Source organism: Cydia splendana, chromosome 8, assembly GCF_910591565.1.
Source record: "Cydia splendana chromosome 8, ilCydSple1.2, whole genome shotgun sequence".
Classification (NCBI taxonomy): Eukaryota; Metazoa; Arthropoda; class Insecta; order Lepidoptera; family Tortricidae; genus Cydia; species Cydia splendana.
The window spans coordinates 3,203,250-3,230,502 of NC_085967.1; the positions used below are offsets into that span (position 1 = coordinate 3,203,250).

Consider the following 27,253-nt stretch of genomic DNA (forward strand, 5'->3'; position numbering starts at 1 on the left):
ACAAAATTCATATCATTTTGCCGAATGATCAAGTGGCAACTCCACCCAATAAATCGTATGATTTCCCAACCTTACAGTAGAAACTGTTTGTTTGGATAACAACTTAAAAATACACATTTTGAAACGCTACTTTTTAGGTAGTAGAATGATCGAGTAAGTCTAATACAAAATTAGATATCTTATCTTATCTTATCAAAAACTAAATTTTTGTAAGTTAACATCATGACGATGAAATAAACGTCGGTTTTGGCACTGTTTGGTCGCAGTTAACCTAACACGCTCCTCCTCGCTTTGCTCGTCGTCGCACCTATCTCGACTCTGGCAAATGACTAGACCTTATATTATAATAAAAAATAGTAAGCCAATTGAATGATTTGGCTAAAAAATGTATACCAAATGTTGTATGCCCTAATAATATTCTACTAAACAATAATTATATTTTTGATTTCAGGTACATATTTCGTTCACTAAGTGCATAGACTTCAGGTATTTCGTGCATTAGGTGTATCGAATTTAGGTATTTCGTTCATTAGGTATGTTAACTTTAGGTAATTCGATCATTAGGTATACCGACTTTAGGTAATTCGTGCAGTAGGTATGTTAACTTTAGGCAACTCGATGATTAGGTATACCGAGTTTAGGTATTTCGTGCATTAGGTATATCAACATTAGGTGTTTCATGTATTAGGTATATTAGCTTTAGGTATTTCGAGTATTAGGTGTTTCAACTTTAGGGAAATCGAGCATAGGTATTCTGAGCTTAGGTAAACCAATTGTAGGTGAAACGTGCAATAGGTAATTCGTTCATTAGGTGTTATGATCTTAGGTTAATTGATCATTAGGTATTTTAAAAAACAGGTGAAACGAGCATAGGCGATTCAACATTAGGTAAATCGATTTTCGGTATTCTGATATGTAACCGCGAGACGGAACGTCTAGTTGTGCAAGGAAGAGTGGGAGGTGACAGGGCTAGAGGCAAGAGGAAGATCGCCAATGAGATGGACCGACCAAATCAAAGCCAGTGTGTCGGCCACAGTTAGCGATTGCTCAAGGAAAGCAGCTCTATGGGAGGAATGGCGACGTGTCGTTAAACAAGTCGCTCAAAAGTTTACATAATGGCCACAACCGCTGTCAAAAGTGTAACGAGGAAGAGGAAAAACATATAACAGGCAGGTATTATATTATTATGAGAGATAGAGTCCGGTTAAGTTAACTTTGCACCGACTCGATGATGATGTTGATAATGTCACTTCCATACTTTGTACAAAAACGATGCATAGCTTAGACCGATTTCAGGGATGTAATGGGAATAAACTATGTACTTCGTGACAAATAATTATCGGAAGACTTATTGTTTTTTTATGATATCAGAGGCAAACGAGCAGACGATTCGCCCGATAGTAAGCAATGACCGTCGCCAATGGACACCTGCAACACCAGAGGGGTAATGTCTTGCCGGCACTTAAGCTACATGAGTACACTCTTTTCTTGATGTTTTTTATACTTTAATTTTATTAACAGAGATATTTTTTGTTTTTTTGAACACGATTATAAATTATTAAGTATCGTTTTACGGAAACGAGAATTTCAAGAAGTACCTACACACTTACACTCTCTCTCTCTCTCTCTCTCTCTCTCTCACACACACACACACACACACACGCGCGTGCACTCTTTTTCAATCCTTTTTTCTTTCTTTCAATTTCATAATTTCCTTAACTATATATTACATCACCTATTAGATTACTTTTTTCTTAACCTTTAGCCTAGCCTACGAATTGCGAATCCGGCTGCCACGTCACAGGTATACCCTAGTGTGGGGCCACAGGATATTGATATTGTTAACAAGGTTCTTTCTTTTAAATAAATATTATTCTTATTCTTATTTGACTGTATTTCAGTAATAATAGGAAGCCACGCAGTTCCAATGGTATTTAGAACGCTATACGTTTCTGTAAAAGAAATCGTTTAGCTTAACTACGTTTCACGTGGGTACATTAATAATGGACTGATTGCTTACAACGTTAGTAGTTTAATCGATTATGTCTAAAAGTAGAAAATATAGAAGATTATCCACCGTCTAGCCTCGGAAACTTTAGTCAAACCTATTAATTTGTAAGTGGCGGATTGCAAACTCCCATGGCTCGGCCATTTTGAAAATTTCCAAACACTGAATAGACAAATGAATTCTATACTTAATTATAGAAGTTGCAACCAAATTTCATAAGAATCTGTTGAGAATTGCGACCTGTAGAAGGGAACAGCCGAACAGACATACGCCACCATTTTTGCTCAAGCTGAAACATTTGTGGCTTTCCATGAGAGAAGTGTCCTTATGCTTATTTCTAGTTACGGAGGTATGAATGTTTTTTGCAAAATACTTCAAAATTGACATTTTTTATTGACAGCAAACAATTTTTGGGTTAGGTACTGCTGTACCAAACTTATAGATTGCGTTATTTTTAACCGCATTAACATTGATTTAAGACTGCTAGTTTTAAAATTTATATCTTTTCATAGTAAAGTCAAAAGTAAGATTTCCAATTGTGTACCTAGTATATTTTTAGGAAGGTCACAATAGTTATTACCGACCAACGTTCATTTAACGTACATAATTATTTATTTCATAATAAATAGGCAATTAGGCAGGGTTTTGTCGCGTGCGTATATTAATTTACCCTGATGTACATTACTTATATGTAATTATGTATAGGTACCTAATATTTACTGTCTACGAGGGAACTATAACAATTTAACTCCAAAATTGTGTTACATTTTAACTATGTAATGTAATGTAACATGTGACACAGTAACTGAGGTGGGGTAAAAGGAGCACAGGGGGAAAAAACACTTCCATGGAATTTTCATTCAGGATAATTATCTGCCACGAGAGCTACAAACTACTTTTTTTATTTAGTTCTTCTTACCGTAGTTTCCTCACTTTAAAAACAATCTACAATAATGACAAAACCATTAATTAATAACAAACCACTAACCTTGTTTAAAGCCACTCAATCTCTTCTCATTCTGAGTGCTAAAATACCAGCAGAATATGCTTTATTCCGGATATTTAAGGTCTTATTTTGAACAACACTATCACAAGTGAATGACAATGAAACAGTTCATGAAGCTAATTTCGCTGGTCACATTCTCCTGACACTTGCTGCAATCGCTTCTCTCATGTCCTAAACAAACCATTTAAATGTGACCTCCTATTACCCATACTCATTACAGACTTCGAGGCCAGTCTTGGCTAGCCAATGTCAACGAGCTATGGGTAACAGCATACCCAGAAGTACTGAAATGTCTTAAATAATAGACCTGGTGACCGAATTACGGAGACTGCGGTACAAAAATAAACGCGATCGAGATTTGGGACGCGGAACATATGATTATGCGAGAAATAGATTTAACAGAATCCTCGTATCGTCTCAACGTTTGGTAATCCAAATAGTAGTCGGATTTGTTTATTAGGTGTTAGATTGTAAATACAGTAGAAAGGTAACGTTAGAACTATAAATGTAACTAGTGAGTTAGTTAACACATAGATGACATACAGGTAATTTGATCATGATTTAGAAATAGCTTATTTAGTTGTAGGATATTAGCACGTATCGTCGCTTGCCGTACTTAAGATTGAAATTTTTAAATGCACAAATAATTTAAATTAGGTACTTACGATATACAACAGCTTAGGGCTTTCTTTCCACGCGCCGAAGCACCCAAACGCAGCCACTATGATGATAAGAACGCCAACCGCTATAAGTACGGCGTCCGTCTCGTGTCCAGTTTGCATGTCGGCGAAGCCCTGGATCATCCCCATGTCCACGCATGCTGTCGCTATTATGACGATGCCGAAGATCTGGAAATAAAAAAGAGGAATAAAGGACCTAATTAAACATTGTATGAATTATTGGAGCAGACAAATTCTGGTAGCCTAGACCTTAATACATAAGTAGTACATTATTACAGAGGCTGAGAAATGGCACTTTGTGGATGAGACTCGACAAAGTAGACGAATACTCGAATTTTTATTTCTGCCGACTTGACGAGACTTGCCGAACATGCGAGCAAATGAGGTAAAATAATTATTAAAGCATCACATAATCTCCTACTACTTACTCGTACTGAGTAAAACTTAACAATTAGCTTGACATATTGGAAATCAGTGATATATAAGAATTTAGCTGTTAATCTTTAGTTAGTTACTTAACTCAGTGCAATAATAAAGACGGTTTAATTATAGGTAAGTACATACTTAGAAATAAAAACGCATTTAACTAATATCCGAGGCCACAGTGATCCGATAAGTTCTCTTTGAACAAAGTTTTATACGATTTTTTTTTATATCAAAGATTCAACGTTAAACCTGTTGACGAAATACCATTGAGACACCTCAGTCAAATTAACGGTGCAGTGTCAGAAAAAGCTGTATCAAGCACACATCACGACGTCACGTAACATCACGACATTACACAATCCAAAGACATCTGTTTATCCAAAAAACTGGCTTGGGACAAGTATTCATTAGTAGGTAATACCTACTCGTAATGTAGTCGACACTCGACAGTAGCCGATGTTTCATGGGCTATGCAGAGATTTTAAAACAAAAGTTGTTTCTCATGTGAAAAATTGGTAACAGCTTATGTGTATGATGATGAATACCCCCTATTCATATTCATAAACGGCCCCCAGGGGCCGATTGAATTTCGATCACTCGATTTCGTGTATTTCGTTCAATAATATCTCCAATACTAGGCATTTAAATTGTACTAATAGAATTGAAAACGAGTGGTCAATGCCACTCGATTCCCAATTTCTATCGCTCGTATTTCAAAAATTAGTATTTTGCCGTTATCGATCGATTGTCGAGTAGGGTGGAGCGAAATCCAAAATTCTTGAATATAGCAATGGAACCCCTCTAAAAGGATGTCTATTTTTTATTATTTACGGGAAAAATAATTAAAAAAATATTGGTATATACTTTTAGCCCTCTACTATTCGATTATATATAGCAATATATGTATATTTTTAATAAATTTAATTTATGCTTATTTTTTTTAAACAAGTTTTATTCATTAAATAACATCATTTTCATACAGATATACTCGATTCATATAAGTACTTAATTTTGTTTATAACGTATATTTTTATGACACGGTAAAACCACGTAAATAGGGGTTTTATGGAAAATGCCCTTTAACCCGGATATTGTGCACAAATTGGAGTTTACAACCCATAACAGAATCGTGAAAACTATTTTGAACATGATAAGATAATAAAAAGAATACTAATATAAGCATATATATGCCTAACATACGTGTGAACATGACCCAAAAAGGGCGTAAGCGACGCCGAAGGGCGAAATTTGACGCTTATTTAAACATATAAGTAACCCTTTTATTGCAGTAAAATGATACTTTTCGTAATCAATAACATCGTTACTTTGACACAAGAATGTCTAAAAAAAATAACTCATATAATTTTTTTACACTGTAGCATTATCCTTATTTTGCATGAAATTGCTGTTTAATATGAAATTTAGAAATTATATTATCGCATAAATATTGAAAAATGCACTAAAATTTTGGTAATAACTTATTATACGCTTATTATGTATTATATAATTTCAATAAAATGTACACATAGTAGTGAAATAGTATATTTTAATAATTGATGAAAATTTACCCTTATTAATTTCTTTAGCGGCCGAGTAGAGGGCTAAAAGTAGTGTTGATTTTGAAACTTGATATAATCACTATAATCTACATGACAAACTGCAACTTTTGGTAGCGGTTCCACATTGATAATCTAATTTTTATTTTTTTTTCCATACAACGACGCCCCACCCTACTGTCGAGTGACGAAATCGAGTGATCGAAATCGGAAAAAAAATCGGCCCCTAGGAATTATGTGATTTCAGAATTACATACTGCTATAGTAAAAGTTGATCATAGAAATGATTTCAATCACGTACATATATCTCGTATCTTGTATCACCTTCAAAATTATACCAGTTACTTACAATAAATATTAGGTTTCAAATTGACAATCAGTGATTTTAGATCTTATCAGTTGTAGGTAAATTATAAGCTACCTACTATTAAAGTTTACTTTTTTTAAGTAAACAATTAACGACTTTGAAGTACTCAAAGAATCAGGCCCGCCTTTTAGTTTAAATAATTGCCAAAGGTTTTATATTAAAGTTTACACCATGAGTTCATGACCACGAGTTCAAAATGATATGTTGGTCTAATCTCAAGTGGGTAGCGTTTACCAATTATCGCTGTTCTCTCCCATTTGTCGACGCCCACATCTGCTGATATCTTAGTTGCCTAATCGTATTGTTAGGATTACACAACACTTATTTCTGTTTTTGGTTTTTTATTCGGAAACCTTGAAATGGTAGTAAATTATATCAGACTAATCAGAATAAAAAAAATACATAAAAAATATAAAAAAATCGAGGTAGGACGACGCAAACCCCAAAATTAGATAATAGTTAAATACTTGTGTAATTTAAGATACATATAACGTTACGTACTTAGTCGGTCGGTCCATAAATTCTGTCACAAAGGTTTTTAGGTTTTTACTAAGAATGTTATAGATACATTTCCCTTATTATTCACATACATGGTTTAAAAGCTTATTTTATGATGATATATTACTTAGTCTATAATTCAACGTAATTTATTGTCTCAGTTTTGCATAATTTTATATAATATTTGAAAAAAAAAACACCCCAAAAATACGCGCTCTGTTCAAGGTATTTTGAATTTTTGATCCATATTTATTAATTTATATTTGTAGTGGTTGAATCTTACATAAAATAAAAGCTAGGTCTTTAAAATTTATTTGGTATATATAATATAAGTGTATTGGACTGCTAAAATTACTACTGTACACGTTTTACCAAATGTACTCGTTGTATGGCAATCAAAAATAAGCGTGTTATAGTATGAATTATCTCAGGTGCTTTTTTCGGGCTCGGACCCTAATCTGTTAAACAAAAGGTATTGTTTCCTTTATGCAGTGGTTACACTACTTACTGCTAATAGCCCCGACATAAGTAACGGGAACAAGCCCGTTTAAAAAGCAAACTTACCATTCTTTTATATCATTTCAGGTTCAAATTCATGAAACAGCTCATAACGGAGTTAAGACGAAACGGGAGCTGAGCTAAAAGTCAATTTTGAGATTTCAAGCTGAATATACCCGTCGCTCTGACGGGGCGTGAGAGACTGTATTTGTGTGTGTAATGCACGCACACAGATGCGTACGCTTGCACCCACCCGCGCGCGCCTCATTGCCGACAATTTGCAATGTCATTTTTCGTGCGTTACTGCCACGAGGCGTTCACTTATTACTTACTGTGTTGCGATTGAATTTTTTGACCCGGCTTACGTTTACGGAACTCGATAATCTTTCTACTACTGTGACTTGGCTTTGTTTACTTGACTTTGCTGATCAGCTTATTGTTTTGGACTCCGTGAGTTGTGGTTACCTATTGGACCGCACGCAATTCATCTACCTTTATTCAAGTATACCTATACCTTTTATTATACCTACGTGTTGTTTACAAAACTTCTGGTTATAATATTACAATAATTATGACATTTGTGTTGTACGTAGGGTACCTACTTATGATACTTACTTATAAAGAATTCATGATAACGTCAAATAATGAGTCAAAAGGGTAGGGAAAATAAATCGTGTACTTACTTATACAGGGTGGAAAGGCACGACGATCCTTTCCGGAAATGGGAGATAGTTTAGCCTAAGCTCTATATTTTCTCCATAGAAACTATGTTAATATGGGCAACCGTTTCTAAATTATGACCTTTTAAACATCCACGCAAAAAACTACTTTGTTCTAACCCTAACAGGTGACAGGGTCAATGAACTTACTTGTAAACAATCAGTATTCGACAGGAAATTATGCTAATTTGTTGCCATCTAACCATTTTTAGGTCTGCTTACAGCACGGTAAGAATCATTGCAGGATTTTCGCTTTCTTAGTGGTTCCACTTGTTCAATACTTGAATGAAATAGTTATGTTATTCCTTAATATTAATAATACTAACCACAACATTGTTTACAACGACAGTTCAAATGGTGACATTGACAACCACTCAAAAGTACGCAATCGTCTTATAAATATCTCTGGTTTCCTTGACTGATAAAAAGGTTTTAGTTTCTTAACACGTTTCACAAAATTATTTTCGAATAATTGGAAACTATTTAAAATAATAAAAAATTACATGTAGGTTGTGTTAGTTGCACCAAATGAACTTGCAAAAATGAAATACTAAGAATAAATCAAGAATAAATACTTCTTCAATACCAAACTAACAAACCTTCTTGCGTGGTAGGAAATAGACAAGACGTCTGATGTTTGAAATTAAATTTTCATTGAACTATACTTATTGAATGTCATATTCTTCAAATAAAAATGTTATGCTCGTGGCTATTTAAATTTGTGGGGCTGTGTAAAAGATATGGTGTACCAAACCAAACGGAATGTGAAACTGCGGACGAAATGAGACAAAGGCTGTCACGCTCCGTGATTGTTGAGCCATTTAGGGTTCTAGCTAAATTGGACATTCCATAGAGCACGAGTAAGTATGGAACAACCAATTCAGCTAGGACCCTAAATTGCTCGACAATTACGAAGCGTGCCTGTAGGTACCTAAAAATTGTGTTAACCCATTTTAACCATGCAATAAAATATTTTTGATTTTGATTTCTAATTTGAAATATTAGAATCAAAAAGTTCATAATAGATTGTATATCATAACTACAAAAATGTGTTCCCTACTCTCAACCCAAAACCCCTTGTATCTTAGGATCTAGATATTTTCACACAAGACGGTTTATCGATAACTTCTTACATCACTAGATTATCGACATTAAATGTCGACTATTGCCCATCACTTTTCTGGCTGTGTACGTATTTAGAAACTTGACTCCGCCCCTAAAATTAGTGCGATAGGGACAACTGCAGCTGAGGCGAAAAATCCTGCGTAAAAATGACAAAAATCGAGGTTTCGTAGTCCTCTTTTTCCTCCCCCAAAACTTAACCAATCGTAACCAAATTTGGAAATCTAAATGATTATGAAATTATCTGTGTCGGACCGTTTTGCTTTTTTGGCTAATTGATATCAGTTTTGAATACCACGCCTCTCATTGCGGCATAGTCTATTAGGCCATTTTGGCCGTTTTTGAAGGGCTCTAGCGCCTTAAAAAACAAAAATATCAAAAAAAGCAAAACGGTCCGACACAGATATTGACAATATTAATCTGTGTTGAAAAAATCATTGCTCTAGCTTCAAAAACCACGGAGGAAAACGAGGACTACGTTTGTATGGAGGAATGACCACTCCTGTTGGCTCTTAACACGTTTTGTTATCTCCAAAAACAAGACCACCCTGATTGTTCTCTGAATGAGCTGTCCCATGAATTTGAACCTTAATACTATCACGATAGTTGATTTTTAAACGAAATGGTTGCTTTGGCACGTGCTGTAGAGCGCTCTTAAAAGAAACAAAGGCTTTTGTTTAACGGATTAGCACCGGAACCCGAAAAAATCATCTGAGATAATTTATACTATACTGGAAAGTGTCCTAAGTTGAAAGGGTATTAGTAGAATTGCAGACTGGTCGGATAACTAAATGCTCGTGACAAAATAAAGTTCTAATAAAGTAGGTTCATACAAATAAATAATTAATAATATTTAATGAATTTTTACTCCCTTTTGTGCCGTATAATTTTTCACAATGCTGCCGCGTGTTCGCGTCTAACGACAATTACAATGTAACCAGCGGGCTCAGCACGGTTCCATTTTTATCGACTATCACTATGCGCGTCCCTTTCGCACTTACATACTTGTTAGAACGTGACAGGCATGGTGACAAGGGATAAAAACGCGACCGTGCTAAGCCGCCAGGAATAAATTAAAGTCACGATATAAGTTTAAAATTAATTATAATACGTTTTGATCAGTAATAAACAAACTTTCAAATCATGGGTATATTATTTTATTAAAACCTTTGAAGGTATTACATTTTATCAGCCAATACCTTTGTGACAGGACTTAGGGACCGACTACGTACTGTTTTATTATGCCCTCTATTTATTACTAACTAACTACAAGAAAATAAACAGAGTAATTGAAACTATTTTTACCACAACACCAGGATTGGGTGGGTAATCCTATCTGTACCTAAACAAAGTATCTCCTTTTCCATAATAGAGCACATTACAAAAGGAGTATAAGTGCTAAAGTGAATACATATATTTCACGTCGACTGTAATCTCAAATCTCTAAAAACACTCATTTTCTTCGAAAGTTCTTTGAATACCTTTCAAAAGGCCGGTTGTGTAAAACCGTCTCTAATCGTAAGTTTTGTATTAAATGACAGCTGTCACCGCCATATTTAACGGCATCTAACAACTAATCGTTTTTGGACACGGGTACCTAATAGCAACTAATATGACGGGTCACTTCAACCGCGTCTCACCTTTCTCATTTACATATCCCATTTGGTTAGATTCCCATACATTTAAAGCACGCACGGCGCCAGATGTATCTGACAACTTTGAAATGTAGGTAAAGTGCCATTTTTGAAACCATGTTACCTCAGAAGAAATTCAAATAATAGTCGCACCTAAACTAAGATTATTTGAGTTAGTTTTGGACTAAATTACCCAATTCAATAAGAGAAAATTCCTCTATTGTTTAGGAAATATTTATCGGAATTTATGGTACAAATTGCTTTTTACGCTTTAAAAAAATACTTTGACTATATGCCGCATATTTATTAAAATTAGTATAATATAGTATAAGGCTGTAACTTAATTATTTTTGCATGCTGCATAATAACTCATAAAATCTAGTCACAGTTGTATGAAAATACTCGGCTGTCCCAAAGCAAAACCCAGTAAGTGCTTCAGACCAAATTTTACAGGAGAGCGTAAAAACATAAAAGGTGTCAGCCTCAAAAAATGTTTTAATTTTTAATAAAAAATGTACATGAATGGGTTGATTAGTAACTATTGCATGTATCAACATCAATATTATATAATAATATTGTATTTATACACGTTTATGCCCCTTACTAACTTTGAAAATGTGAGCACCGATGTTTTGTGTTACATATTTCCACTCCAATGCCTAGTAAGTGCTCGTTTTAGGCGTGAACCTGGTGTATCACTTATCAACATTCAAGACATTTCGGGGTTTTTCCCACTAGTTATCACCAAGTTATTACTAGTGGTAACAACTGAGATATTTTTCTCACTTTTTACAGTGGTAAAAAAAAAATCCCACTAGGTTTGGCGATAAATACCTAGTGGGTGAGATGGTGGTAACTACTGGGAATTATTTTTATCTGTATCAGCAGCATACTTAAAATAATAGCATATTACGCTCTTGTAATTGGGTGTTAAAATTCTGTCTGAACCCTTACTAGGTTTTAATATGGGGCAGGCGCAGTGCCCCGCGCGTCTGTCACGCATGGATACCCAGTTCAAAAACCTAGTGAGTCTGCTGGATAACCACGCTAAAACTTAGTATGTCTCAGTCCCTTATTAGGTTTTGATATGGGATTTTCGACTTGCTGAGTTTTACAATGGTAAACCGTCATTAGACATGCTACTTACTAGGTTTGGAGGTGTCAAAATCTCCGTTATTTATGCCGATTTTTGAGTAGGTGTCTTTGTAATCGGATGAGGACTTACTAGGTGGGTCCAAATAACATAAAAAACAAATTTTGAGAATTTTGTCAGTTACTAGGTTTTGATATGGGACAGCCGTACTGTCAAAATTAGTTTTATTTTCTTATATAAGATTTGCATGCCCATTAGCTGGCTGAATACACTGTTCTTTGAAATGTATTGGACAACATCCACTTGACTGTATTCTTGCAAATACCTATATGATTTGAGACCGAAGAGCTGGCGGCTTCCTCGCACAACGTATCAGCATTGCGATACAGCGAGGAAATGCCGCCAGCATCCTTGGTACAATGCCTCAAGGGCCTATTTTAGATTTAAGCCAGTTTTTAATTTTGTTTAGTAATATCACTGTATATATATCTTGTTTGTAGATAAAAAATTAAATTTGATATTTGATACTATAGTTGGGTGGTCTTAAGGTAGTCAACTCATAATTATTTCACTACGGGGCCTCACACGTTCAACACGTGCCACCATTTCCCATCATTTATACAGTCCCACGTCATGTTCGGCAGTTAAAATAGGTCAGTTTACCTTATACGACGCTAGGCGGGGGAAATGGGCCGTAAAAACGATGACGAAACTTTCGATCGTGTGGCAAGAGTGTCTTCTGTGCTTGTATGGCTTTTGCATTAATGGGGAACCATGTAAAGATTGTCAGAGGCACGAGAAGACATATCAAAGCGTTCGAATGCGAAAACGGAGCAGGAATCCTGTACTGAAAATGATACTGAAGATCCCTCAAGATAAATAGGTACATATATTTATATTTTTTATAACTTTTACTGTCTCCTCCATGTCCAATTGTTTACGTCGAAATAAAACATTTTACTGTACCTACAGATTGTTACTGCAGTGAGTTTGACAAATAAGTCGTTTTTACTAGTGATATATTTTGATAGGGGATGGAAAATAGAATAAGACTAACGGAATTCGTTTCCTAAGTTTTATTACCCAAGTCACATGCGAATAATTAAAGTTCTTTGTAGTAGAGCTTAACTTTTGGTGCGGCAATTAGTATAACTGGTAATTAAACATGATTTAGAGTATAGTTTTAAAGTAGTACCTAGTTTAGTTGTAGAGTAGTAGTAAGAACTATACGTTAAGGTAGGTATTTATGTATGCGCCACTAGTTGCCCGAAATAAAAAAAAACCTTTTTCATTTCATTAGACGATATAGTAGTGTACCTACATTAGATGTAGGTACATGGGTATTATGTATAGGCCGGGGTTACCTTGAGCTACAATAGGTGCATCGAATTTCCGTTGATCCACCTGCATCGGTGCGCGAAGGGCGAATCATTATCATTAAGATGAGCGTGACGATGGCTTTGTATGCAATTGTTTAGTTGTATTGTACCTATACTCATATGATGCCTAGTTTAAAATATAGGTAGTCACTTACTACTTCCAAAGTAGACCCCAGATGCGTTGGGACGACGACATCAAAAGGACTGCGGGAAAGAAGTGGCTCCAGGTCGCACAGAACCGTGACGAGTGGCGTAAAATGAAGGAGGCCTACACCCGAAGGGTAAAGAAGGGCTAAAGAGAGAGAGAGAGAGAAGAGAGAGGTAGTCACTTTATAACGAGTGGCTACGAACTTTTTAGTGCGTCTGCGTTACCTTATCTCATTTTTTTTGGTGATAGTGATAGGACACCTAATGGCCTTTGATGGCTTGTATCATGCATGTCTTCGTGGCAGTCACATTGTATGATGCGAAGGAGTCGATAGACTATATAATCGCAGCCATCGTATCTATTTTGTGTTAATATATTTAAGTGAAGTCGCTTTAGATTTTTCCTAAAAAGATAAGTTACTATAAGTCTGTATCTTTAGGTATTTAAATAAAGGTAAACAAACAATTTGTACATTTTCGGGTAGTTATAACATTTATTGAATTGGTTAACCAACCAAATACAAAATCGCCTGGATCAGTCACTGAACGACCACTTGACTTTAACCTCCATTATTTGATCATGTAATGTTTTTATCTACCCTCAACGGGCTTAAGGAGCCATTTGATTTTGTTTACTTTTATTTAAATACCTAAAGATACAGAGTATATATAAATACCTAAAGATAGTATAGTTTAGCTTGTATAATCCTCGCAACCGTAGCAATTGCATTGTGGATTGCTTTTTTTAACTTATATTATAAATTCTGATGAATAAAATGTTTCTCAGATAAACTGTAAAACAATTTAGTTATAAAGAGCTTTTTATGTTTTTATTTTCTACAAGGATTGTAATTATACATGCATGTTTTAGCAACTAGGTATTTACCAATGCTTATGCAGTAATTCACTCAAATTCCGAGTTCTGTTATCTGCTGCCAGGATTTTTTTTTAATTCCTGTCAGCAGATAACAGTGCACTGAATTAAACTTTAATACCGGACACTCATCGTAACATCGTAATAATTCACAGTGATAATTAAAGTTTGTGTAGTTTTATGGTTAGAAAAAAAACAATGATTACCGCACCCGGGCCGGAAGTAGTTAATTAATTGAGGTATATAAACAATATGAAAGTCGCTACAGACCTCATACTATTGTTACTGTGACAAGGTACAAAATGGGTCGGAAAATTAATTCTTTGACTGTATATACGCTGTACATAAACCTAATATCTGGTAGACTGGTAGACAATTAAAATTAGGTACTTACCAAAACATAAGTCGTTCGTAAACCAGGACACTTTAAAAAAATACTAATTTAAGGACTATGTATATGTATAACATTGATTCCAAGAGCAAAAGATTTTTTTGTATTTATATATTTATAAATATGTAGTAGGTATTAGGGCAGGTAACTACCAATGTATTTAAGATAAATAACAAGTAGATACATGTACATATTTCTACTGTTAGTAATCATTAGCAAACTATGTAAGTACGCAATGAATAACTTGTACCAGTTGTACCTATTGGCACACCTGCAAAGTGCATAAAATAATAAGCATATCATGATTAACCTCTTACCACGATGACTATATGTTTGAATATTACATAAGTATAAATAAATATTACCTACGCTTGCACCTCATTTACTTATTAGAAGAAATAAGAAGTAAACATTTTATGTAAATCAATTAACACTTATAGGCAGAGTAAACCCGTCTGTTGAGATGTTAATGCGTGTAAAAATAAAATAAGCAGAGCCATCTAGTTCTTACATCTTTTCGTTGTGTAAGATATTATCGTGGGTAAAACAATCTGTTTCAAATATATAACAGTCGAAGTCGCCAAATATATGAACACTTTGGCCACCGGCACTATCTATTTGATGCTGAGGGGCTACCGCGAAAACCGAAATTCGCAAATTGCGGGGATCTTTTTCTTTTACTCCAATGAAAGCGTAATAAGACTGATAGAGAAAAATGCCAGCAATTTACGAACTTCGATTTTCGCGGTTGTAGCCTTGGTTGTGCCAATCTCGCGTGACCACTTACGATGCATCATGTCCCGGGTATGACATCATATTGCATCATATACAACAGTGCATCATTTAATTACACTTAATTCGTGTCTAGTTCAAGGAGTGCTAGAGACTAGGGAGTGTTATTGTTTTGTACCTTAATAGTTATTCGATCGAAGTTTTGCTTAAAATGAAACATGAAAAACAGAAACATGAATCCATAACCCTAGAATCAAACTCTCGGTAGCCAACTGTTACCGGTACAAAATTTAAAACTTCACAATAACACATATCATGCGGAACAAAACATCAAAATTAAAATTCAATAAGATATTGTTTAGTAAGTACTTAACACCATATATTACGATCCCAATGTTTTAATAGTTGCTTATTATATCTATTATTTTAGTATAGGTACCGTAGGTACCTTATACATATAACTACAGTATCTCCAGCGACAATTGTAAGTCAACAAAAAATCAGCATGACCACACTTTTGATTGACAAGACCACACTGACTGTCATGTAAATCTTTATGTTCCGTGTGTGCCGGGTCTAGGCATCATTAACGAAAACATATAGCAGCAGCAGAAGCAGTCCTTACACTTCAAGGAAAAGCAAGAAAGAAGGAAATTTTATTTGTTTTATTTTATGTTATGTTAAGGCGATATGATTCGACTCATCAACGAATCTGAGGGGGTGAGGTGCGCGGCAAACCGTGAAGCCCCGCCCGCGCGTCCCGCGACCCGCTCGCCGAGATCGTGAGCGCGCGCCGCGCACGGTAAACATAGCAGACGGGTCACAGTATAATGATCTTATGATGGCAGTATTTTAACTAGACCGGGAAATGGTCACGTTTTAGAGTTTTTATTGTATATGTACGTATGTATTTTTTGCATTACGTATTTCTGATCATTTCATGTAGAATTATTATTTTTATATAGACATGTGTACTTATTATTGATCAGTAAAGAACGTTTTAATTTCATGGCAGCGTGTTCGAGTTAAAGTACCTAAAGGAAAGTAACAATTTTAGAGGAGACGGTCAATTAAGGGTTCTATTTATAACCTTAATGAATAATTTTACTTTACAGATTCCTTTAACTCAATAACGCTGCCGTGAAATTAAAACGTTGTTACTGATCAGTAGTACTTATTTATAAGCTCTAAAAACAAAAAAAAAACAGTTTCAAAGTAAATTTCTGATAACTTTTTGTCAGTGCAAGCCTTATGGTTTCTTCTTGGCAACATTTTACATGAAAATGTTTTTGGTGGGTCTCATTATCACAATTTCTAATACTTTTGTTGCCTAACTTAATAAATTATTGTTTACAATACCTATCGACTTTATACCTACTTTAATGATCACACAATTTTAACGAAACAATATTTTCAAGAAAATAATTCAATTAAGTGCGAGTTAAACTCGCGCACCGATGGTACCTACATTTTATTAAGTACATTATATATATATATATTTTTTTAATTAAGTTGTAACTGACTCATCATCATCATCTCAGCCATAAGACGTCCACTGCTGAACATAGGCCTTCCCCTTGGACCTCCATTCCGGTCGGAAGCGACCCGCATCCAGCGTCTTCCGACGGCCTTAACAAGGTCGTCTGTCCATCTTGTGGGTGGACGTCCTACGCTGCGCTTGCTAGTCCGTGGTCTCCACTCGAGCACTTTTCGACACCATCGGCCATCTTCTCTGCGCGCAACGTGACGTGTGACGTATAATGAATTTTTATTTGCGATTTAAATAAAGCTAGAATTATATGGTTTTCGCGCAAGGCATTTAATACATCGACCGAGTAGGTCGCACCCATCGGCAAAATCTAAACTAACTGGGGATCTATTTTAAAGTTTATTTATGTTATTTCTGTGTCAAATTTGTTGTCTGTTAGGTGACGATAAATATATCCATATTTACAGTTGATTATCCACCTTTTCCTTATTTTTATTAAAAGAAAAATAAAAAATTCATATCGATTTACTTAGACGACTACCGATTCATAAAGGTGGTGCCCGGCTAGCCCTAAAATTAAAAAAAAGACGTAGAACGTAAACGTTCGTAGTGCAATTGTTTTCCTTTGTGATTTCGATGTGCGAGACATTTTACGTTGTATTGCTGTTGTGAGTGACAGATGTCAAATAACGCAAATAAATATGCACACAGTATATGTCGGTGACTTTAGTTCGTCTACGGATCTCCTCATTTCTGATTTGATCACGCAGAGAAACTCCGAGCATAGCCCTCTCCATAGCTCGTTGAGCGACTTTGAATTCTCAGATGAGGCCGATAGTGAAAGACCACGTAACTGACTGAATAACACAAAATATTAAAAAAAATTGTCTTATACCCGCCTTATTTGGAACTCCCTGTAATCACACCCCGTATTCCGCACCCTTCACAAATAATCTGATTTAGTAAAGTTTACTAAATGTTTTTTTTTATGATCTTGATCGCGTAATAATGTGTAAAACCCAAAATAGCGTCTTAAAACGTATTAAATTTTTTATAATGTGATCTTATTAAGCATTTATATGAGAAGAGCGACAAAATTTTACGATAGTTATTTATAAATTTTTTTTCGTTTTCAATAAAGAAGGAAGATTGAGAAAATTTTGTTAATTAACAATTGCCTAAATAACTTTAAGATAAATTTCTACAAGTAGTACATTTGTTGACATGTTTTAAATACACCATTTTTTTTTTTAATTTTCAATGAATATTTAATACCTTTAAAATTATATTGAATCTTACGTAATCGCTTTTTCACGCCGAAAATGAGGCGTGGAGGACTGTGTTCAGCGTTGAATAAAAAGTATAAATAATGGAGATACACTCCTGCAAGTATATAATGTTGTATTGGAAATATCCTCCTCTTTAATAATATTAACTAGATTTTTCCCTGTGTGCGGGGCCCGAGGGCTCCGCGGTACGCGTGTTGTTTGCTGTTGGTGCTGTTGTTGACGTGTTGTTGTTGCTGTTGTTTGTGCTGTTGTAACTATTAACCTAACCCACTTTTCTGGTAGCAGTCCGTTTCTGTAGGGTTCGCAGTTCTAACCTAACCCACTTTTCTGGTAGCAGTCCGTTCCTGTGAGGGTCGCAGTTCTAACCTAACCTAACCCACTTTTCTGGTAGCAGTCCGTTTCTGTGAGGGTCGCATTTCTAACCTAACCTAACCCACTTTTCTGGTAGCAGTCTGTTCCTGTGAGGGTCAACCTAACCCACATTGTTGGTAGCAGTCCATTCCTGCTGTTGTTATTGTTGTGTAGTAGTTTGTTTTCCAAAGGGAGAAATAAATAAAGTTGTACTTTTGATAGAAAGAAAAGATCCGCATGCGAGAACTTCATTCCCGCAGCTCGGCCTTCGGCCTCGCGTGCTTGGGAAATCGTAACTTTTCCTATTGGGTCGTGTTTCAGCTCCAACTTCCTCCTCACGTGTGACGCTTCGGGCCTTCGGCCCAACGCGGAGCTCGGCCTTCGGCCTTCGCGAGCCTTGACGCTTCGCCGTCGGGCCTTCGGCCCGCCGGCTCCGCTTATCAAGAAAGTTGACTTTGTAGGACGTTTGGAGGAACTGCATTCACGCAGCTCAGCCTTTGGCCTCGCGTTTTGGGAGTCGGGGTGGAGGCTCCTTCGGCCATCCACTGGGGTCGGCCTTTGGCCTCCCTGCCTGAAGCTCGCGCTTCGGGCTCGCTTAACACACTTTTTGTATAGGATTTTGCTTTGTTCGTCATTCCCGCAGCTCGGCCTTCGGCCTCGCCCAAAATTACTGGGGGTGGAGCATGCTTGGACATTCGAGATAAAGCTCCGGGCCTGACGGCCCTCCGCGGGGCCGGCCTTCGGCCTCCCAGCCTGAAGCTCGCCCTTCGGGCTCGCCTAACCTACTTGGAAATTTGAATTTGGCCCGTGTCCGCCGCCATTTTGGATTTTTCCAAAAATTTTTTTTCACATAGTAATTTTGGGTTCCCAAGCTCGCCGCATGTCAAATCTCAGCGCGCTCGGACCAACTTGAAAAAAATAAAAAAAAAAGGCGGCCTGTTTGAAATTTTTTAAATGCAGTTTGTTTTGTCTTGGGGCCCTCTATGACATTTGGTCGAGCACCCCTCACCCATCTCGCACCGTTTAAAAGTTGCCATACAAAATTAAAATGACCATTATTTCCGCCATCTTAGATTTTTTCCAATTTTTTTTTTCATAGGAATCTAGAGGCCTCTATCTTTCGCCATGCCAAATCTCAGCGCGCTCGGACCAACTTGAAAAAAATAAAAAATAAAGTCGGCCATTTTGAATTTTTTTAAATGCAGTTTGTTTTGTCTTGGGGCCCTCTATGACATTTGGTCGAGCACCCCCCACCCATCTCGCACCGTAATATGAATACTTTTTGTGATATTGGGGAAATTAAAGATCTCTACTTTTTCCCCCTTTTTTTGCTTATAACTTTTGATATTTTGTGTGTGCTACTACACGCTTCGAATGCATTTTTCTAGGCATTATGACGAATCTAATGAGGTATCACACGTATTTTTAGGAGTATTATCTCTATTTTTCACCGTGTTCAGTTTCTCGAACAAGACTAATACAACCAAGCGCAAGATGAACTGCCTGTAGGCACCTTGAACTCTCAATTATATTTAATTCATGTCGACCGTGGTCAAATATTAAAATTAGTGATATGTATTTAGTTCTTAAATAATTGTATTGCGATATGCCTATTAGGGTAATTTTTTCAATTATTTCAATTTGACATTTTATATTTATTTAAATTTATGATTATGATGATGAATTTGCACGCTTGACGGGCGTGGCGCGTTGCATGCGATCCAAAGCCGGGCGCCTTTGGCACCCTCATACTAAAAGCGTAACACTATACATATATTGTAACATCCCCATACTGTATCAATCCAAATAAATAATTTCTGATTTTCAAAGGAGTCAAAGAGCACGAAGGAATATAATCATTTTGCAGATCGGACGTAGGTATATCAGTAAAGGTGAAATACTGTAAATATATCATACTTACATACTCACAATTATATTATCTAGGAATATAATATTATTTACCTACATTGAAATTGGTTGCTGACCTAGTGAAAATACTGAAATATTTTAACTGTTGATGTAGGAAAGCTAGGCGCTTTCAAGTAGATATGAGCGCCGATAGGCATTTAGCCGGCGGCGGCGCGCCGGTCAAAATCGGTCGGCGGCGGCGGCGAATCGGCGGCGTGGCCTTGAAACACCTTTGATTAATGAAAAAATAATTAAAACCAAAATTTTACCGAATTTACACGTTTTTGCTGTAAGAAAGTTATAAATAAAGTGCATTTTTCAATTGCAAGCAAAATTTATTGAATAAAGGTACGAAAAACGTTTTATATACTATAAACAGTATCGAGCGGCATCAGAGGCGGTCTTAATCTTGGCGAGGCCCTGGCCGGAAGATCTTTGCGAGGCCCTTATCTATTGTGCTAAGGGGTCATCCATTAATTACGTCACACGAATTTCTAGGTTTTTTTACCCCTCCCCCCTCCTTGTCACACTTGGTCACATTTGGCAAGCCCCTCCCCCCTGGTGTGACGTCACATTTCTTCAACGAAATCGGCAAATATTTATTTAATATTTTATCAAAATATTTTTGACAAAAGAAATATTAGTAATTTTATAACCCAAACTGATTAAGAAATAAAATTTAACGAATAAAAACGATTCTCGTTTCAAAAACTTGTTATTTAAATGTATATTAGCGTATAAAATAATTTAAATAAATTTTCGAGTACTGATGAAGTTAAAGTGACGTCACAAAGTTTGTGACTCCTCCTCCCCCTTGTCACACATGTCACATTTTTTTGACCCCCTCCCTCCCCCTAAACGTGTGATGTAATAAATGGATGACCCCTAAGTAAAAAGTAGCGGATTGGCTGTATCAGGAAACATCTGGTCGACTGTCCAAAGAGCCGAAGTGAGGAAAATCAAGCTCCGTTATTAACCAATATCGACCCAACAAACCGGTTTATGTCAAAAAGTGAGGCCCAAGGCCGAGCTCCACCTAACACCGAAGACCAGATTCCGACGCCTTCCCATCCGAGGCCAGAGGCTGAGCTGCAGGTAAGCATACAGCTTAGAATCGAACGCCAAGTGTGAGCTTGGCTGACGGCCGAATGCGCGGAGTGCCGATTACGGCGCGCTTCTGTGCGAGGACGAAGGCCAAGCTGCAAGAGGGCAGAGCTTGGAATTGGTCCAGTGTAAGCAAGACCGAAGGCCGATAAAGACCGTGGCCACAGTGTTAAAGACCTCTGGGGCTCTCCTGTAGTTGCATTCGTGGGAGGCCAAAGGCCGTGCTGCAGTGGAGCTAAGATGGAGAGGAGCATTTTAAAGGCGAGGCCAAAAGTTACGCTCCAAACAGTGCCGAAAACTTGGAGGTTCAGATAGCGGCTTACTTCTATGCGAGCTATGCGAGGCCAAAGATTGGTCTGCGAGAGAGCAAAGCTTGAAATTTGAACAATGGCCAAGCTTAAAATGAGACCTGATTCCGTTTCCGATGCCTTCCGTGCAAAGCCAACGGCCGGACCTTTGGGCGTGAAAACGCTTAATATCTGAAATTAACCCCCTTTTACAGGTTTTTTAAGACATTTAAACCATGCTTGCAATAATTGAATTCGCGGTGAATGACGGATGAGCTAGCCAGCTGGCAAAATTAGTCATTTCGTTGCTCTAACACTAGTAGCGCGGTTACCAAACAGAAAAGTTTGAATTTACCATCGATATTTTAGAATTATATGGTCCTAAAATACCTTTTGAATGTCTATAAGCTATTCAGACTGGCGCAGTTAAAGATCTAAACTAGATAAAATATATATTATATGATTCTGAAAGTAGTAGTATCTAACAAGGTCACGCCGATGCCACGCCGATAGCGCAGCGTCGGCGGCGGCGGCGCGTAAATTTTGTCGGCGGCGGCGGCGCGCCGGCGCGGCGCTCATATCTACTTTCAAGCACCTCGTAAAGTATTAGATGCTTCTGTTATCAGAAAGTGTGTTTTTATAGCACTTAGTGACTTTTTCTTACGTTTCATATGCTTTGTTTCCCATTGCTTGTAAATGGTAAAATCACGTGACCGCGCGGAACATACTGACGCAGGTCCGTCCTCTACAAGCGCTGCCGCGCGACTGAAGAGGGCGTAAGTGCGTTCGCGAGTGATGGCGGTTGCGGATTTAGTAGGTATTGAAACATAGAAATTATTTTAATGATGTTACCGAGACAAAGTGATCCAAATCATCTAGATTATCTTATTACCTATACATTTATGTAAAAAACAAGTCAAAAAAGTTTGTATTGTAGCTCTGAGATTGATTTATTGTTAAAAAAAGGCGTAACTTTGGAATTTTTTTCTATCGAGCAAAGTTTATCTAATCATGTTTTTGAGATCCAAAACATATCTGCCAGATCCTTAAGTATAAGATATATTCTTTTCACAATTTTAAAACATTGTTTCTTATATTTCCGATGGATTCAAAAAACTGGTTCGCTTAGCTCGTACGGGAAAAGCACGCCTTAAGAGATTATAGTTAAAAATATGTTCTTTAATTTTGTTTTTCTAGAGAAGGATAAACTTTGTATTACCTAGACGATTATATCGAAGGAGAGAAGAGAAGAGGGATGAGGGATGTAAAGGACGAGAGATGTACTAAAACTTGTAAAAAAACCTGAGAGAATCCGCGAGAAATCATCAACAGACTTTTTTATGCATTTGCGTCTGTAAACAGCTTGGCGTAGTATAATGGACATGATGCCATGGACTTGGACCCCTGACAGTATAAAGTAGCCGGGTCATATAGCACTGAGCACGAGAGGTATATCCCCTACCTATGTTGTAAAATTGAGTACCTACCTACCAAATTCTAACTCTCCCTACCCTCATTCTAAGAATTTGTCATGGGTGGTATAATTCCACTCCTAACTATATGATACAATAGTACAACTATCTCTCACTCTGTATCTTTAGGTATTTAAATAAAAGTAAACAAAATCTACCCTCAAATGGCTCCTCAAGCCAGTTGAGGGTAGATGTAAACATTACATGATCATTGTGAGTCACAATGATCATGTAATGTTTACATGAGTTGTGTTGTGACTGATCCAGGTGGTTTTGTATTTGGTTGGTTAACCAATAAGTGTTATAAGGTTATAACTACCCCAAAAAGTACAAATTGTTTGTTTACTTTTTTTATTTAAATACCTAAAGATACAGAGTATAGTTACAGTTATTTGAGTAGATAATTAGCTGCTGACTTTATAGTTTTCAATGTTTTCACGGTCATCTTTCGCATTTTAGGTCATTACTTGGTGCTCGGTGAATTGGTCTCAATTACCACTCCTATCCGGGTATGACATCAGAAGGAGACGATTGAAAGATTCATTTGATTGGTTTAATTTAGATTTCACGAGGATGTTAAATACTACTGTAGTGCTAAATAGACATCGTTGTTAGCGTAAATGTTATGATGTGGCAATAAAATTAATATAAATATTATTAGGATCGAAAGAGCTCATGATTCTGTGGGAAATAATATAAAAATTCCAAAATCTAAAATGCAACTTGGGTGTTGGTGTGCCGAGGCCAAAATTTTTTTGAGCGAATTGGGAATTGGGTTTTTTTTTGTTTGAGGGAGGGAGGTCATGACCCTCGTTCCGGGTCATTCCTGATGCAGAGGCTGTCTATCGCGGTATCAGCGTGGCAACGCGGCGAGCGTGATGGGCACCTTTGCGTCTGGAAAGGTTGTTTGACTGAGTTCTTGGTTGTGGATTTATTTAGCTTAGTTTTAATTTAGTTTAGTTTAAAGTTAATTTTAATGTAATTTATTAATTTAATGATTGATCGAGTATGTTCAGGTATAAGTTTTAATTTCTAATAGATTTAGTTGTATTGATGGTTTATGATGTAATATTTGAAGGATTAATAAAATAATTTTACTTATATATAAAATAATGTACCCATACATTCATATGGTGTTGGTTGTTGGTTATTGGAAGACAAAGCATCCATGTAGAATGTTAAGGTTTGTGTTCGATTTTAGATGACATATAATATCATCAAGTTAAATAATTAATTCACTTCGATTTAGAGATATTTCCAACTAGCTTCAAATAATCCAGCATAGTGCAAGATACTAATATTGATATACTTATGTGATGTGTACATACTTATGTGAACGCAATGTATGTCAACCTAAGCCATTCTACTGTCATCACAGGACAAAAGTAAGTAGGTATACACCCATGGTTTAATGTTCAGTTCTATCGTAGAAGTAAAAGGTTAGACACGCCATCGCAATCCCATTATGATGCAGTCTTTTGTCATTATGACAATTGTTGATGGAATCGACCGGCGTTACTAGGACGCGACCTGTATACGGCTATGATGGTTGCAGTTGTCTACGTCACAACATGACAACGATGGTGTTGGCGTGTCTCTCTTTCAGTCTTGCGGTGTTAAAAGGTGACATCTTCTTTGTCACAGCGATAACATCGTCCATCACACGCCCGCTACCTGTTTAACCTGTAAAACATTTTGTCTCATCGTTCCATCTTGATCCCTATGCTTCTAACAACTATTAATAATCGCAGGTCGTTTTAGAATGGTATTTTTGTGACGAAGTAGTGTGTGGGAATAGCTATGCTCTACTGACCCGAGTATCGATTGTAAAATGACTTAAATGCCACTCCCTATAGTTTATTTTTAATGGGTTTTCATTTGTTAAGTGTAGGATGTGTGTTTGGTTTGATTGTATCTAGATAGTAATGAAATGCCCGTGTGATCACGTGACAAAACATCACTTTTTGAGGCACACTTATACAAATTCATACTCTGCATAATGTAAATGGGCGATTAAGACATATTTTGGGCTACAATAAATAAAAGCCTTTTTGGCGTAATTTAGCGTAGTTTCTACGACCAAACTTTTACTATTACTTTGGTCACCAAAGTAATAGTTTTGTATATTTCTGGTTCCTATTTTCTAATGTCTTTGACATAATTGACTCTGTGACAGGTCACGATAGCAAGTTAAATGGGGTTATTAGAAATTCTTGGAACAGGGCTATTTGGAACTATGAGAATCTGATGAATCCAAACTGTCGTGAGTCATACTAACACTAAATTATATAGTGCTTGAAAATTGGTACTATTAGGCTTCTGAATATGCGCGAGAGTGACTAAGCTAATTTGCTTATTTTTTGCTTTATCAGCTAAACGGCAAATGGTGGTCACATTTTTCCGTTTAGGGGATAAAGTCAAAATTAAGTACATAGTATAAAACTATATATCACATAGATCGAAAATTAGTAGGACAACAATATTAATATACTGATTTATACAGAAATTAATTGGTTTATCAGAAAACACAATTTTCTATGATGAGGGTGCCACTGGACGGTCGACGCAGGCTAAAATTATAGCAGTTCAAAAATGTTATAGATAACCCTACGCAACATTAGGCACCACCCACACAAAAAACCTGAATATATCGACAATATAACCAATTACATAGCCCCAGCAACCCATCTGACCTGTCAATAAATCGTACACACTCTTTTTCCAAATATAGCCGTGCGGCCCGTGCGTGCACGCAAGACTGACAGAAGAATGGACATTGAATCAGCCGTCATTAAAATTTATAAGCACGTGCCTACTTAAATAACCATCATAAAAAGCCTATCCCATTCATAAAATCTTTTGTCAGTATGTCTTGACTTAGACATTTGTAACTTGTAGAGGGAGTTCGGAAGCCTTGCCAAAGTAGGTACTTAAGCACGTGATTGAATTGGTCATGAACTAGGATCTCTTATGTCACTAAATCCAGTAGAATAATACCTAAACTAACGTACATTCGTAACAGAAAATATGGTTCCAATTCCAAGTTATCTAAGTAGGAGACAACATAATACATCAGCGATGTGATTATCGAATTTAAACTGTTGTGAGACATACATTGAATAATTTTACGGTTTAGACTCACCGAAACTTAGGCTCTCCGAAACATGTCGCGCGAGTGACTAAAAACAAGTGAGTCTAAACCGTAAAATTATTCAACGATGTGATTATGTTTTTCACCTTTATTTCTTTAATTAGAAATTAAACAATTTTTCAAAAAGCATTGACAGTCTATTTTTCAATATCAGAGGTCGAAATATCTACATATTCTACATAGAGTAATATTATCATAAGTTTTGAGATGAAAATATGATGTTTATAATAAGTATAATAACGCTCACGTTGTTAATAATATATATATTTTTTTAAAGGACCCTTATGTAGTTGATTATCGGAATAACAGGTTCGTGACATAATATGTGTATAAATATTCTATAACATTAAACATGACTAACGACAATATGACTACGTAATATAAAATACCAATATAGGAACAAAATACCACGACATAATTTTAAAATTCAATGCACATACCAAATAACTAAGCCGAATGATATAATTGTAACAAAAATCAAGATTAATAAACCCATTTGTCAACTGATCACGCACTGGACACCGCCTCGCTCAATTCCAAAAGGGAGTAAAAGCTTGTATTGTAATTGGACTTACCTCCTTTTGGTATAAAGCGTGCGCATGAGTGAATCACGGACTTAGACGCCTCCGGTAAATGTTACATAATCCACTCGCAGCCGTGGATTTAGGAATAGGGTTGGCAATTATAGATTTTTACCTTCGGTTAACTTACAATAGGTGCCTATAATCCACCCATGGTAGGATGCTGCCATGGTTTTGGTATTAGGGTTGCCAGAACTAGATGTAACCTACATTGATAACGAAGAAACACGAGACTATGTACAAAATAAGTAATGTGGTGTTAATTTATTTAAACTTTCACGATTTTTACTCCTTAAGTAATTAAGTTTTAAAATTATCTCCAACGTTTCGAGGTCGGCGTTGTCCCCGTGGTCTCTGTCCTTCTCATAACATTCACTAAAATCTTCGAAAAGATAAACATGAAAGCTGAAGTAACCTTATTTCTGGTCATGAATAAATGATAAATTGATAATTAATTACGAAATAAACGTCTATTAAAATTGAGGAATGAT

General features: G+C 36.4%; 1 protein-coding gene across 1 annotated transcript in view; it reads right to left on the reverse strand.

Moving 5' to 3' along the window:
• The window catches only part of LOC134792714 (23 kDa integral membrane protein-like), a 39,889-nt gene that overhangs the window by 6,357 nt on the left and 6,279 nt on the right, over positions 1-27,253 (reverse strand). The window contains exon 2 of the mRNA XM_063764012.1: positions 3,680-3,862. Within this exon, the coding sequence (XP_063620082.1) occupies positions 3,680-3,862 (183 nt within the window). The remainder of the gene's footprint in view (positions 1-3,679; positions 3,863-27,253) is intronic.